At 37.0% G+C, this 15,655-nt stretch overlaps 1 protein-coding gene across 3 annotated transcripts in view; it reads right to left on the reverse strand.

The window, feature by feature from the left end:
* The window catches only part of GABRG3 (gamma-aminobutyric acid type A receptor subunit gamma3), a 301,129-nt gene that overhangs the window by 136,261 nt on the left and 149,213 nt on the right, over positions 1-15,655 (reverse strand). For all 3 annotated transcript variants that reach the window (XM_048963988.1, XM_048963997.1, XM_048963979.1), the window contains 2 exons: positions 8,389-8,609; positions 6,219-6,301 (listed from right to left, as the gene is read on the reverse strand). In XM_048963988.1, coding sequence (XP_048819945.1) covers positions 6,219-6,301; positions 8,389-8,609 — 304 coding nt within the window. The remainder of the gene's footprint in view (positions 1-6,218; positions 6,302-8,388; positions 8,610-15,655) is intronic.

The raw sequence follows: 15,655 nt of genomic DNA on the forward strand, positions 1-15,655 counted from the left end.
CTTTTTCTGCATTTGTATCACACTATTTGTATCACTTGTTTTGTGCATTTGTATCACACTATCAAATTTTTCCTGAAACAGAAAGGAAGAAAGACCACGCTGGCACATAAAAAGATGCCTAAAAGGATTTTGGCTTCAAGTAAATAATGAATATAATAACAAAAATCATTGGAATTAATAATGTCTCCCACATGACAGAGACTCCAGTGCCTCAGTTGATGCATTCAGCTGTCAGACATGCAAACAGCCACCTGGCCTTGCTTCAGATTTTTTATCTTATTTTCTCCTGACACTGTAAATATGACATAAATCAGCTATCTCTATTTTGCAAAAATTGCTCATTGGCAGTTTTTTTTTTTTTTTTTTAATAAACTTGCTTCAGTACTGATTTAAAATAAAAACAAACAAAACACACACACACAAAAAAAAGACCAACAATGAAAACAAGCAAAAAAAAAAAAAAAAATCCACTATTTCTTATTCATAAAAAAAATTAGAGAAAGAAGATTGGATGCTTTGGGAAGATACACTGCAACTGGGATTTTTGGGACTTGCAGTTTCCTTTTTTAAAGGTGACTTAGAGCTGGGCCTCCCAGAAGAGCAAGGGACAATATATATGAATTACCACTTGCCACCAACTCTCCCTCATCTATGAGGCATTGTCATCCCTCAAGTTCAGGGAAGTTGCACTGCCTTTCCAGTTAAGTAGAAGTTGTGTGTATTGGTGACTAAATACAGAGTTAATATCAGATTGTTTTAAGTCCGATACGTTTGTGCTAAAATGTTTTGTATAAATTTGGAGTCAGAAGCATGCAGATGTAAATGTTTATAAAGGTGTCTCTGATGTACCTCATACACTGAGACAGAAAGCTAAAAGAAAGATTAGCATCACTGATATGATACACACTACACACTAGACATGAATATACCATAAATTAGATTTAGAAAGTGTAACTTTACAGTGAATGTACTTATAACAAGAATAATTTGGCCAATTTCATTGACATAGAGTACAACCAATTGGAGTAATCAGATGCAAATTAGCAGAACCTCCAATTCAAATATCATGCAAACTTTTATGAGTCTTGGCTTGACTAGGAAATAGGCTCATAAAAAGCAAGAAGATTCTAGTTTAGTGTCTATTATGCCTTAAGAAATGTACTGAGTCGTTCTAGAAGATAAAAAACTGCAACAGCTAAAATGTGCTTGTCACAGAACCTGAATCAAGAATTCCATTGATTCCCCACAACCTGGTTTAGCCCATTTTAGAGAGCACAGATGGGAAGTTTACATTTGGATTAAAGCTCCTTCTGCACATCGCAAGTCCTTCCCAGAATCTTTAATGCTACTACCCCTGAGACGTGAACATTAAGCTGTGTTCCTTCTGGCCTGTTCTTCATCAGGAAGAAAATTCTGCCTTCAGACTGTATTAATGATTCTACTGATGATACATGAGATGAAACAAAGCACAGCTTATACCACAAAACCAGCATTTGATTTTCTAGGCTAGGAGGAATAATAAAGAAACATATTAAAAGCAGTGATGACAGCCAGTTCTTCTGGCAGATTAATAACATGAGGTTCAAAGTACTTCCTGATCATCTAAATTGCATATCCATAAGAGGTTTCACGTTCAAAGGGGTAACGTTTGATTGAACCATGTTTATATTTAGAAAATAAGGACCATTTTTTTCGTGTTAGATTTTTTTGTAATACTTTTCATATTTTCCTACCTTTTTGCTGCAATATTTTACATGTTTTTGTAAGTCACTTAAAAAAATTCTTGAACTTTCAGGACACTGAAGGTACTGAAGGCTTTAAGGAAGGCCTGACTGAGCACGCAACCCATCTGCAGCTGGCAAATTTGCTTCCCTTTATTTTCAACTGAACTGAAAACATTTGGATTGTTCACGAACAATTGTGTGCATGTTCAAGTGTTCATAGTAGAAATGGCCTTCCAGGGATGCCCACATTTTTCTGCCTGGCCCCAATCCTTCAATAATGTCAACTTAGGAGCTGCGGATCTTCTCACTTAGGAAAAGATAAAATTTGCTACAATGGTTCCAATTCTACTGCCTAAATAAGAGGTGCTTTTTAGAACAAAGAGTGGTATCAGAACAGCAGCAAGAAAAAGAAAGCAACAAAACCCAATTAACTAACTCAGTATGATTATTTCTATTCTTGCATCTTGCAATGCAGCTCAGTACAACTGCATCTGGTATGGCTCTCATATTCTGTATTCTTGAAGGGTTGTCAAGAATCTAGGACAATCTTGAGCACATGGATGGGGATAAGAGGCAAAGGTTTGTTGCTGGGCTGAAAAATTACCAGCTCAAACAATTGTTGAGCACATGTAGGTGTAAATATGCTCATGATATTCTGCAATGGGCCTAATAAAAGGAAGAAGTTCAAGAAAATCCAACAGTCCCAGAAATTGCTGATAAATCAAAACCATAGATGCCAACTATGCACCAGCTGCATTGCAACCCTAATGGAAAAGATGTCCTTTGAATAGCTTGACCATACAGTCAGGGAGGCATTTGTGAACTTGGAGTTGGTAATGAATAGACAGTGGGCCGCTTTGCAATCAACTCCTCAGCTTTTCTTCTGCCTGGTATTTAATCTGAAATTCTCTAATTCCCTCAGAACAACAATAACAACAAAATAGAAGCCACTAATATGCTAATACTCTTTATGCTCAATAGCTACCAGTGTTCCCAATGATTTGCCCAAACAGTTTTGAATCTTTATAAAATTTTAGTATCTCTGCTATCCTATGGCAGGAGTTCCACAATGAATTACAATTCTCATTTCAGCCTGCATTTTGCTTCTTGTGTCTTATTCGTTTATTCTTGTGCTTTGTCCTTCAGACAGAACACCTCTTCTCCCTTATCAACGTTCATGTGAATCCTACTTACCTTAATTAACTACCTTTTCTGGCAGAATACTAAAATTAGGTTATTTACACAATGCCCAATCAGTGCTGAATATAGATAACCAACACAGTTTAACAAGGTAGTTGAGTATCCAAAGTAGCACAGCAGTCTCCCTCAGCTCAAAAAGATAAATTAACCAGAATGGAGAACCACTCTGATGGAACATTTTTAAGCAGTAGTAGCTGGAGCACCTAGAGCCAATGGTACCATGTTTGCTACATTGGTATCAAGTCATATAATTGATTTTTAATTCCTATTCGCAAGGACGCACGTTAATACCACACATTGACATTTATGTCAATGTCACAGCATCTCTGTACTAAGAAAACCTGCCTGTCATGTGGCTGTTCAGATCAGTCCGGCACACAGACTGTGAAAGAGCTGTCACGCTGCACAGTAAGTCTGCTGTGTAACACTGCTGCACACATCTACATAAGGATTGCAATAACACATCCTCACCTAACATATATCTGAATAGGCCATATTATTCATCTCATAGTCTGACCTGAAATGTACAAAACTGTAATGACAGAAAGTCTTCAGACTATTTCAGTACTTTCTAATTACTGTAAGCAAAGAGATTGGAGTGCTCCAGGAATGGCTCTTGAGCAAGATCGGCTGATCAGGCCAGCTGTTACTGCAGAGATGCGCTCCAAATTATTATTGCTTGTCCCTGAGGTGTTCCTTCTAAGGTGGTGTTTCTTAGTTGTAGCCAAAAACACACACCCAAAAATCACTTCAGAGTAGGATAGCAAGTATGTTCCAAACCACCCTCTTTCACAAGATTTTCAATAGGAAGGGGGTAGATAGGTTTTGGTAAGCCCTCTCAGCACATTGAGATGGTCTCTTGTTGATAAACTGCTGTTTTCTTCTTATTCATCCTGGTAAATGGACCACGTAGAACTCTGTATTCCCACCCAAGGAATACCAGCTGTTCCCAGAGCAATGTAAGGGTTAAGAAGTGAATTATTTGGCACTAGAAGAAAATTCTCTAGAAACAATCTGGGTTTAGCTTTTCACATTTCTGAACCATCAAGGGAAATTCATATAAAAGGTAAAAAAAATCAGATGTTAACTTTTGCTTTTGTTTGTGTAGACACACAGGAAACATTTTCCAAAATGTTTTTTGTGCTTACCTACTGTGGAAGCTGCAAATCTTTGCCTGTGTGAAGGAGAAAGAACAAAAGGGATGTAGGGGAAAGGAGTGCTATGCACCATTTCTATCTCATCCAAGGACATATGTCTTGGAATCCATAATAAACTTCTCTGCTCAGAAACTTGTCAGAGCAGGCAGTAATAAATCATTCAGGCACTCACTCAGTCATACGCTTCATAAGCCCCACTGCATACCATGTATCTTGAGACTGCTATGAATGTACATAACTCTGAAAATACAACAGATTTAGGGAAAGAAAAAAAAAGCTCAGACTGGAGATGCCCTACAACCATAGTAGTGCTAAACTTATTCAAGGAAAGGAACAAAACTTAGTATAAACTTAAAAAAATAAACTCTTGTTATTAACATGACCAAAAGATTGAGAAAACTATAAGTTACTATTTTTATATACTTCCATATGTTATTCCATCTGACAAGAAACTAAGGAATGCACATCGAACTGGGACACATTCAGATTCTGCTTGATCCCATGTAATCTCCATCTCCTAGACGGCAACACGTATTCAGGGGTAGAAGGGCTCTGATCTGTAGGAGGAATCTCTTCAAATCAGGATGTAATTTGAAACTACCAAGGAGTTAAGCCTTCTGAAGTTGGCACTGATACTCCATCTCTTTAAATGAAAAGCATGAAGCAGAGCTTACTAGCATTCAGCACTGCCTAGCGATTAATGGAGGTCTGAAGTGGCTTCCTTCACTATTAGTGTCCACCTTCCTTGGATATTGCTAACACAGGACCTATCAATTTTATGTGGTAGATTTAATTAGTATCTCTGGAATGGGACTCCTCTGCAAGTACTGCAACAAATCAGCAGTAGTTTGCCACAAGGCAAGAGCAACTTCATGCAGTAACTAGGCATAGTTGGGGCATGCATAGATCAGTGACAAATATTTATTAGCAGGATGGCTCATTCAGGAGGTATTTGCCTCCTGCCCAGTTGAGTATGCATTCCACACATCCAAACTAAGCACACAACTGTGTATTTTTACCCAGGCTCACTTATCAGTGTAGAACACAAACCAGCAAAACAGTGATAATGGGTTTGGGGAAGGATGATGTTTACACTGCCAGATTTTCTGTAAGTGCTTTCCTGAGGAAAAACAAGAACAAGAATACATCCTGGATCAGTGAAATCCAGATCCAGCTGCTAACTAAGGGGCACTGTTTGCATATTATTCATAAAAGGAAATTGATGCACTTCTATCAAGTGTATTTATCATAAAGACACTAGGCAGTGCTAGCCTTCTACTGCTGTTTAAGAGATGGCAAAGAAAATTCCTTTTTTTCTAAATAGAAAGACAATACATTTCCATTTATTTCCAGAGAACACAGATCCTGAAACCTGGAGTTTATCTAAGGAAAAAACTTTACTGGAGACCCTTTAAAAAGTGTTTATAAAACATTTCTATTGTATAACTTTGGATTACAAAACTGTGCAGGTGTATCTTTGAGCTCTTGAACTTTTTCAAATGAATTGGCATGGAAAGAACTTTCTCTGACAGAAATATGAGATCTCAGGATAAACTCACTTGACTTCTGTTTTCCATCCATTTCAATAATGTATTTGTTTTGTTCATTGCTTGAGTTTAAAATATACCAATGCTATATACAGTACAATAGTGGGACTGAAGGACATGCTAAGCAACAAAAGTGAAATGGGATTTACACTATCTACACCTCTTAATTTAGATTATGGAAAAGATGCATTACCACGCTACTTGCTATAAACTCAGATGTTCATGACTAACTGAGCTGGTCCCCAGGCTTCCATTTGTCTTCTCATTTACATGTCACATGATTTTGTAGCTTAACATAGCAATGACTGGAATGAATATCTGCTCTTGTTAAAATGTGACTGTAGGATCAACTGATTAAGGCTGTTTCTGGCAAAGAATAATAGAGTAAATCCATAGATATCTTCATGGCATAAATCTCTCTACCAGGAATGCTAGGGAGGAAAAGAAATCCCCTGAGTGTTTAAGCAAACCTATGCTTCCTGGACCTGTTGCAGAATGGTAGAAAAAGCTGTCAGAAATAAAGAATAATCTCATACCTCTACATGCTGCTCACAAACTACAATGAAATGAAGTGTAAAAACAGTACTTACAGCTTGAGAATATCAGTGGACATGAGTGTTCATCCATTGGGAAATTGTGTAGCTGCAGCTGGCACTCAGCATTGATGGTAAGCCTGTAGAGAAACCAGGTGTCTGTCACTGCACCTCAGCAGCATGAACAGAGGAGGAGGCTGAGCAGCTTTAGGTGGTCATGCAAGAGCTTTGATACCTATAAGGCCTGAAAAGCTAAAATGCAGATCATCCAAAGGCTCCTTATGCTGAATCCAAAACAACAGCAACTATCGGGAAACATAAATAATTTCAAAAATGTGATTAAGAGTTTTCTGATCTAAAGAAATCTGTGCACATGTTTTTCTTGAGACAATCATTAAACAAAATGGGATGGAATCAGCTGGCAGCAAAACAGATGATGTGTGTGTATGTAATTCCACAAAATTAAAATTTAATAAAGAATCTTATAGGGAATCCTCTCTTCATTTGCTTACAGTGTGAAGTTAAAATCTGTTCAGTTGTTTTGGAATACTTCTCAAAAACCTACAAGATACCTCTACAGTCCCACTTGAAAGCTTCTTTTATGAGATATCCTAGCACAAAGGACACTATGTGTGGACTTGATTTAAAACTGACTGTTGGATGATCTTCAATCTTAAACACTGCGAAGTGAATCTACTTACACAAGCATTTCGCTTTAAGGGCTAGTTTATTGTTGAGTGCTTTTCAGGAAAAAGACGTTACATGCATGCCAGAAATTATGCGTGTGTGAGAGACAGGTCTTTTCAGTTCTTGGTGCTTTGTTTTCATTTTCTATTTTTATTTAATATTCAAAAGCTAACAAACTGGATTGGGAAAAATTGCATATGAGATTTAGTGTGGCTCAGAGAAAACTTCTGTGCTGCAAAAGGTCACTTAAATGGAACTTCTGTTTTTAAACTGATTGTAGAATAAAATTCAGAGTGTTACAGAAAGATTAACACCTGAAAGTAGGCAGGCAAGAGGAGGAAAAGGAAATAAGCCTGTCTGAGCCTTATACACAGAATGGCATCTTCTCTTGAATGCAGAATATTTATCAAACCTGCATAGAACCTAGGCATGCAGTTACTGGTTCCATGCCATGCTGATTCTGTGTGGTCACCAAAGTCAGACAAATTACTTGTTTCTTAATTACAGAATGATCAATGATCTTTCTAGCAGTTTCTCACTTAAAAAAATACCCAATCTGACAACCCATTTGGTCAAACATTATTCATTTATTTTACCTGATTTAGGGAAATTTTGCAGCTCGTATGACAAACAGTTTTTTACATAAGTATGTAAGTCTAACAAATATTAAGGAGACACAACTTGCTCTGAAGAACTGAAATAAAACTACAGAAAAGAAAAAAAAAAAAAAAAGACAAGAGGTGATTAAAGCTGTCAACAGAAATAAGCAAGAGCTCTGTCACCATGGAGCAAGCCTATGAAGGGAAAGGCAATAAAATTTCAGTAGTATTTCCAATTGTTCAACTTACTCACTACTGTTTCTGAAGGACTTGCTACTGGAGCCCAACTGCAATCAGAAGAGCAACCACAATGCTGAGAACAATCAGTGCAGAAAATGTAGCGTCAAAGCCATGTTTCTGAAAAACTGCCCTGTGGAGTTTGGCTTATGGTAGAACTCCCTTCTGAGTAATTCATCTCTTCAATAAATAAACACATTTTGATTTCCACAGGCTCTTTTTATGCAAATTTATACATTATTTCTAATGCCATGTAGTTGATGATATTATGAAGATAAGAAAAATTCTAAAAGCTTTTCCTCCAGCGATTCACACTTTGATGAGATGTGACAGACTATCTTTCAGTGTGACTTATTTGAAGAATCAAGTACTGACACTATCATGAATCTGGAAATATTTTATCTGGTTCTGCAGCTAACTCTGATCAGAAAGGTTTCTGGCAGGTTTTATGGAACTACATGGCTCCAGTTTTATTAAAATTCCTAATATAAGAACCTGAGTTCCACAATTTAGATAGACTTGTTTCCTAGATTCACAGTTTCTTTTTCAGAAAGATGAGACTTTGCTTAAACTCTGCAGTGTTTATACTGGAATATTTCACTCTTTATCAAGCAATGTCAGGTAAACATCAGGAATCAAGCAGCAGAGGAGAACAAGGAAATTACTCCAGATCCAAAAATGCAAGAAGCATGCTGAATGCTCACCTGAGGGTGTACAGGATCTTGCCATCATTCCATATCCGGAGGAGCTGGTTTGGGGTGGTGATCCAGTGTGCTTCTGCTGTCTTGGAGTTCCGAAATATTGTGTCTGGGATCCAGATCAAACCAACCATATTGCTGTTTAGAGTCAGAATTTTCATGGTGCTGTTGAAGCGAAGACGACTGTCTGTCCACGTCTGAGCAAAAAATATATCAATTTGATATTCCTGCAATGAAAGCATGATATGCAAATTGAAATCAGTTCTATACATCTCACTACATTTGGTCTTTGATAAAGTCTATCCAGATGTGGAACAGGATACATTCAGGCCAATGGAGCTATGTTTTCTTTCTTTCTTTTTTTTTTTTTTCCCCTGATACAATTGATTTATTCTTACTATTTATTTATTTATTTTTCAGGTTACTTCTGAAGACAGGCTAAACACCTCCCTTACTTTGAGCCTGTGCAGTAATAATTTTGGCACTAGCACATTCTTTTCCATTGTATCTGAAAAGACAACTACAAGATACAATTTGTAGAGACATCTCTGTCATAGGTCAGAACGATGAAAGGTGTGAAAAATGAACAACACAAGTAAGTTGAGGAATGGCAAATTCCCCTGATTTTTGCAACACATTTTTTTGTTGGTTTGTTTTGTGGGCAAATTCAATAAACTAACAATTCTCTTTCTTCCCAACTATTCAACCACACTTTTACAGCAGAATTCAAAATTGTTTTTATCATTAAAGGCACCTCATGTACTTCAAGTGCTAAGAGCTGTGCAATCACTAACTTTCTGCCCTGAGTATACTAATTGCATTACATTAATCTCATCCTTTCTTTCACTCCATGTTTCCTGTTTTGTTACTAAGTAAGCACACCAGGCATAATAATGCAGAAATTAAAATACAGATAGATGTACATACAAAGCTATGTAGGTGAACATAGAAACACACTGGTATATGCATTTAATAACCCATAGAATAAGCTGTGTTAAAAACAGCTTTCGGACCATGATCTCTGGTGATCTGAAGCCAGGAAAGCTCACATTTGCATTTGCCTGCCTTATGTTTCCTGTCCTGCTTCCAGATTGCTCTACCTGTGAATCCTGTGCAAACGCCTGGTCATGCCACAAAAGACCCTCTCAGTGTTGCAGGGGGCCTGCATCCACCACAGGGATGGCATTTGCTCATAGGACACAAAATGTGTGCTCTGCCATGCAGGTGAATGCAGGGCTGAGTAGATCGGGGGAAGTAAACTCCTTAGGTCACCTGGTACGTGCACTCTTGGTAGATTTAAACAGTGCGGAATTTAGGCTCTCTAGAATGTCTTTACTTTTGATCACTCTGAACTTGTTTTTATTGCTTTTTCATTTTTCACTTCCCAGGTTTCTCATTTAATAGATTCCCTATTGTAAAAATAAATGCTACTAAACCAATGGCATTCTACATTATTTATAGAGAGAAGAACCTATAGTATGAACTGAGGAGAGCATTTTTGCTAAAAGCATCTGGTTCCCCTGCTCTATTAAATTATTGGCAGGCCATTCTTCCAGAGCTAATGCTGTAACACCAGGAAACCTAATTCACAGACACTGTAATCCTGGTTCTAAACATGCTCGGGGCCTCTCATCTCTAAATGGCAAATGATCAATAGGTGAAGAAGTGGTGCTAGCATTTATCCATCGATCACCTTAGGAATTAAAGCCAAGGCATCAAAGGAATTAAGGACCAGTTTTCTTCATAGCCTATCTCACTGCTATTTTTCATTGTATTAGCTTTATTTTCTCTGTGAAGCTGACAGATTTAAATCTGAAGAGACTCTTCTTTCATCTCAATGAGATGAGATATCGTCACACACCTAACGGATGCAATATACTACACAGAGCACATCTTTATTGGTACCCAGAATTCTGATCTTGTTTTATTACACTGAACTCTCTATCATTTTATCCTTGAAAGACCAGTGACAGGAGTTACTTTGACACGCTCAGCTTGTACAGTAAGGAATACGCCAGACATGTCTGTGGGTTTCTCCAAATGCTGAGTGAATAGAACAGCTTTTCTTAGCTCACATGTGGGAATCAACATTTATAGAATCAAAGATCATTTGTATACAGCTGGCTAATGATGGTGCTGTCTTTTCACAGGACAAGCTTTTGCATAATATTCATATTTGAGGTTATTTTATATGAATGCTTTATTTTGACTGTCAAATGTTTACTAAATATAGAAGAAGTCATAATTCCCTTCCGGTAAATTGTACATATTTAATGGAATTTTGAATTTTAGGATTTAGGATATTCAGGATTTTACTCTCTCTGAAGGAAAGAAAGCCCTTGGGAAGTGTCCTGAGAAGGTACTGCAGGTAGATCTGATCTGAGCACATTGGGCACCAGAAGCAGTGCAAGTACCACTCTGTGGATTCCTTCGAAGTACAGTACTCAGTCTGAGAAACAGATTACATTAGCCTAGAAGCAGGGCTGCTCTAACACCACTGTTTAGCTTCCACTTTGCTTTTCCATCATTTATTATCACAGTTAGAACACCTCAGAAATGACCGTTAGTCCAAATATCTCCTCAAAGAGCTACTGTAGGTTTGTTCACTCTAATAAAAATGTTACAGCTCAAATTAAAAGATTCACAGATCTTCTGAGTGAGTTAGTCTGTTAAAAATATGCTTTTCTTTTTAAAAACATAGGTCATGAAAAGCAAAGTGATACTTTAAATAGGAAAACCAATGAAAGTTTGAAAGTAAAGCATTTACTTTTTCAACGCTTTACCTCTATTTTTTTAAGTACTTACAACATTGAATGAGAATGAACAAAAATTTTGCCCCTACAAAACAATTTTTTTCAGTAAAAATAAGCACGTTTCCATTTAGTATCTGAATTTCAATTTCATTGTTTATATTCTCTCCATTAATTCTTTTTAGGAGATCTTGGATCAGTACATCCTTTATACCAGTCTTTGCAGTTGCTTCAGTTTTCAACTGAGCAAACAGTGGGGTACAATATTATATATTCACTCTACAAGGAAGAGACTGAGGTTAGTTTCTAAGTTGAAACTCAGTTCTTCACTTCTAGTGGAGCTAGCTCTATGCACACTACAGCAAAATTACCTTTATCTTCACTGAAAACAGACACTCAATTCTCAGTGAAGTCAAAAGTTTCTATATGCTGCTTTGCACAAAGCTAGCACAGTGATCTCAAACACCGTGACCAACAGAAACTGACAGAACAAAGGTTCCTTTGTTGGTCTCACACACAACTTAAAAATAAAACAGGATAGGATAGGATAGAATGTACAAAATAATGCTTTTCCTTTGCTATATAATACCTATCATTTAGATGAATGCCTGTGTTCAATGAAAGTTCGTGCAAGTCAGTGGTTGCGCTGGAGCATCCAGGCAAGACACCAAGGTTTCAATGAAAAGAGGCCTCAGTTGAAGCTACATCCTAAAGCTCTAATAATGTTCCTTATGTCCTACCAAGACACCAGGACTAGTGCTAATATCCGATTCTTTCTTTACCTGTTTTTTTGTTTATTTTTTTTAGCCATCTCCGATTATTACAACGTACACAAGAAGAATTTAAAATAAACATTTTCAGCCTCTCAGTTGCAGAAAGGTGAAATTGCATTCTTTAAAAAATGATGCCAGGAAAGTGTTCTGCCACCATGTTTTCTTGTCTTGCAGGCACTTTGTCATGCCACCAGAACAGACTCAAGATTTTTCCTGTTGTATTCACATTTATCTGGATATACTAACTGTAGCTATGCTCCCTAGCAGCCACACTTCTGAACAGACATCCTCCTTGAAAAGAAGTAAGAGGCAACTCTATAGTGAAAAATGGACCTACATGTTCACATGAAGGAAAATTTTATGGAAATCTTATTATTTATTTTTGAAATAAAATTTCTCTGATGCAAAATTCAGTTATAAACTTAAAAGCATTGACAGAAAAAAACATTATCAGCTTTAATAGATTTCATTATGTTTGGCTTATCAAAAGTAGATTTGTAGAGCACATTACATGTGTAATTTAAATTTCTTACACTTATAGAAATGGAATATGTTTGAAGCAGAGTTTCTCAAACTGTCCAAAACTGTCTAAAAAACATTTTCTTTTCGGTGCTGTGTTCACAACGGTACATTAGAGAAATTGGAAGAGCAAGAAGGTGAGACTAGAATATAACAATATTTCCCAATAGAAAACTAGTGATACACAGAAACACTCAGCCAAATAGCTACGTACACAACTTCAGACCTTTTAAGAATATTTAAATTTTCAAGAAATTTTTAAGAAATTTCAAATTTTCCTCTTTGTACGTTCAGCACAATCTAAAAGCAATGTATGTTGGCATGAAAATCTCTATCACCCAACAAGATTATCTTTGAAAATGGGATTTGAACATAGGTGTTTGACAACACTCACTTAACTTCCGTAAGTAACTTCTAAAACCAAGAAAACACGATCCTTTCACCTTTGTTGCATACAAGCAATCATTTCATGGAGAACATTTCTGTCCTTTCAAGTGCTCCTTCTGTGCTCCTTCTGTCCTTTGCAAGCTCTCTTCTCAGTCCGAAACTTTTGTTGAGAAAGACGACTTAATGAGATAATTAGAAAGAGAGTCTGAGTTTTTTTCCAAATCACATGATGATTTAATTAAAGTACGTTTTTCTTGCCTTGTGGTGAACAGAGCAGTAAGCTAGAAACAACTTTTCTTTCTTTCTTTCTACAGATTTGTCTACACAGTGTGACATAACCCAAAAGCAACAGCAGTATTACCAGCCACAAATAGTGACACACAGTCAGGGTTCAATCTATTTGTTTTTATCATTTTTTTTCACATTTTCAAATATTTTTAGCATGGTTTAATTAGTCCCTTAAAAATCAAGCCAGCACTAAATGATTTGCCCTCCAACTGTGCCGGAATGATTAATGATTGGAAACATCTTGAAAGTGTTATGGTTTGAGGTACCTGTAGTCACAGAGAAAAATACTTTGTTTTCCACCAAGTTGTCAATTTTTTCTCAGTCAAAAGAGGAGATAACATATGTTGGCATTAAATGAAGCTTTTCTCCTACCAAAACGTGGGTTAATCCTGGAAAATACCATTTAATTGGTTGTCACAATAAGATATCTCTTTGGATGGCTATAGATAATAGTATGGTATGCCTTTGTTGCTTCTGCTGCAGCCTTCTCATTTTCTGTATTTTCACAATTCTATCAGTAACACGAACAGTGTCAAGAGCCTTGTTCTTGGAAGACATATTAAAATTTCCTGCATGATGCTTTCCAGGTCTTACTACTGCCTGTCAGAAAATGCACCAGCACCACAAGCCTAAATTTGCTTATTATTTCATTTGCTTCTGGCTTCATAGCTATTGATGTTTTTTTCCGGATCCATTCTAATACTTTCTCTAATTCCTCCAAAAATTTTTTGTTGCTTTGTTTGTTTTTTATTGTTGAGGCTATATTTTGTTTGTTGAAGGATTACCTCTGATTAAAACTATTACTGAGATTTCTACAAGGCTGGTATGCAATCAGCTAAAAAAACCCTAAATAATTATAGTCTAATTTAGATTATGATCATTTTGTACCCTCCATCCCCCTTGTGTAATGTATCAAAACACTGCACACACTATTCCATTGGCTTGAAATTAGTCCAATAAACTGTATAAAAGATAAAATCACCTTTAGTTACCAAAAAGGTTGACTTGTGGCTGATCCTATTTGTTAGCCTTAAATTGTTCTGTAAATTACTGAGCTTTTTTTTTTTACATTTAATTTCAAACTATTCTGTATGAAGTATGCTTAAAAAAAACACCTCAAGTGGTAGAGCACTATGTTCAAGCAACAATACAGAAAATTACAGATAGGTTTATTCAGGGAAGCAGGAGAGAAATGAAACTTCATAGTTCAAACAAACAGAGCACTTTAAAAATACTCTACAGAAACAGCAGACAGAACAAACCAAATTCAGTCTTCTGTGACAGGGAGTGCTTGTAACTTTTGTCAGTCATTTCCACTTCTTTAGATCAGCCGGGTTGGATCATTCACAGCTGTAGCCTCAGTGTATAATTCGAGGTCATTTTTGCCTCAGTTCTCTGAACTCCTCACTGAGTCCTTGTCTTTTTCAGAAATCTGTTTCTTTTTCATTCAACAACATGGCTCTGCTGTCCTCCCAGCAGACAACACCAGCCTCAGAGCAGAGCAAAACCTTTGAAAGGTGGGAGCTTCCCTCTCTCTTTACTCAGACACAGCACACAACCAAACACTTTCAGAATTTTTTTTTAATATGCTCTTGCCAAAATTGACGCACTGAAACAGGTTGCCCAAGGAGGCTGTGGATGCCCCATCCCTGAAGGCATTCAAGGCCAGGCTGGATGTGGCTCTGGGCACCTGGTCTGGTGGTTGGTGACCCTGCACATAGCAGGGGGTTGAAACTAGATGATCATTGTGGTCCTTTTCAACCCAGGACATTCTGTGATTCTATGACTGAATTAGAAGTACAAAAACAAGGCTTTGAGATACTTTATTTTATAGGAAAAGTACCAGACATTCAAGTGACACCCAGGATGTCTGTTTATTTACTCTGCCATTTGTCTTCAAGTCCACTTGAAGAATGTTAGGAGAAGGCAGTCTTCCTATTTTAGTCCATTTTAAATTAAAGAATATTTTGTCCGGCCCATTTGATTGCTGATAGAGAAGTTTAAACTAATATTAATAAGCAAATATTATCCTGCAAAGGTTCATGTGACTAATTCAGCCTTCTTTTTAGTTGTGTGGCAAATGAGTGAAAGAAGAAATATTCCCTGAAGTAAAGAAAATGTATAAGGTAAAATTAATAGCATATTTTGTTGGTAGCATGTATTTAAAATTCTTTTTTATCTCTTCAATAAAACACAAGCCTCTGTGAAGACAACAATCCTCACACGTGCCCTTGAAGTTCACTTAGCTTTGTGTGCCACTTGGGATAGGTAAAGTATTAGTTTCACCAGCAATTTGTCCCAAAGTAGCTCTACCAGTGCAGGGCTGTCAAGTTTTTGGAGATTGCTCAGGAGCTGAATATGTACACAACCTGCAACAGTGGGTTTCAGGGGCTCAGGGACAGAACATCATGTTTCACCTTCCTACTCTTCACCATCCTATATTACATTTCTTTATTTTTACTCCACCCCCAACTCTTTGTCTTACCATTAACAGGCTCTGAGAGGTGGAAGAGCTCAGGAAATGCTTCTCTACTTCTAAGCTTTTCTCTTAACCTA

The sequence above is a fragment of the Lagopus muta genome, chromosome 1, assembly GCF_023343835.1.
Source record: "Lagopus muta isolate bLagMut1 chromosome 1, bLagMut1 primary, whole genome shotgun sequence".
Taxonomy (NCBI): Eukaryota; Metazoa; Chordata; class Aves; order Galliformes; family Phasianidae; genus Lagopus; species Lagopus muta.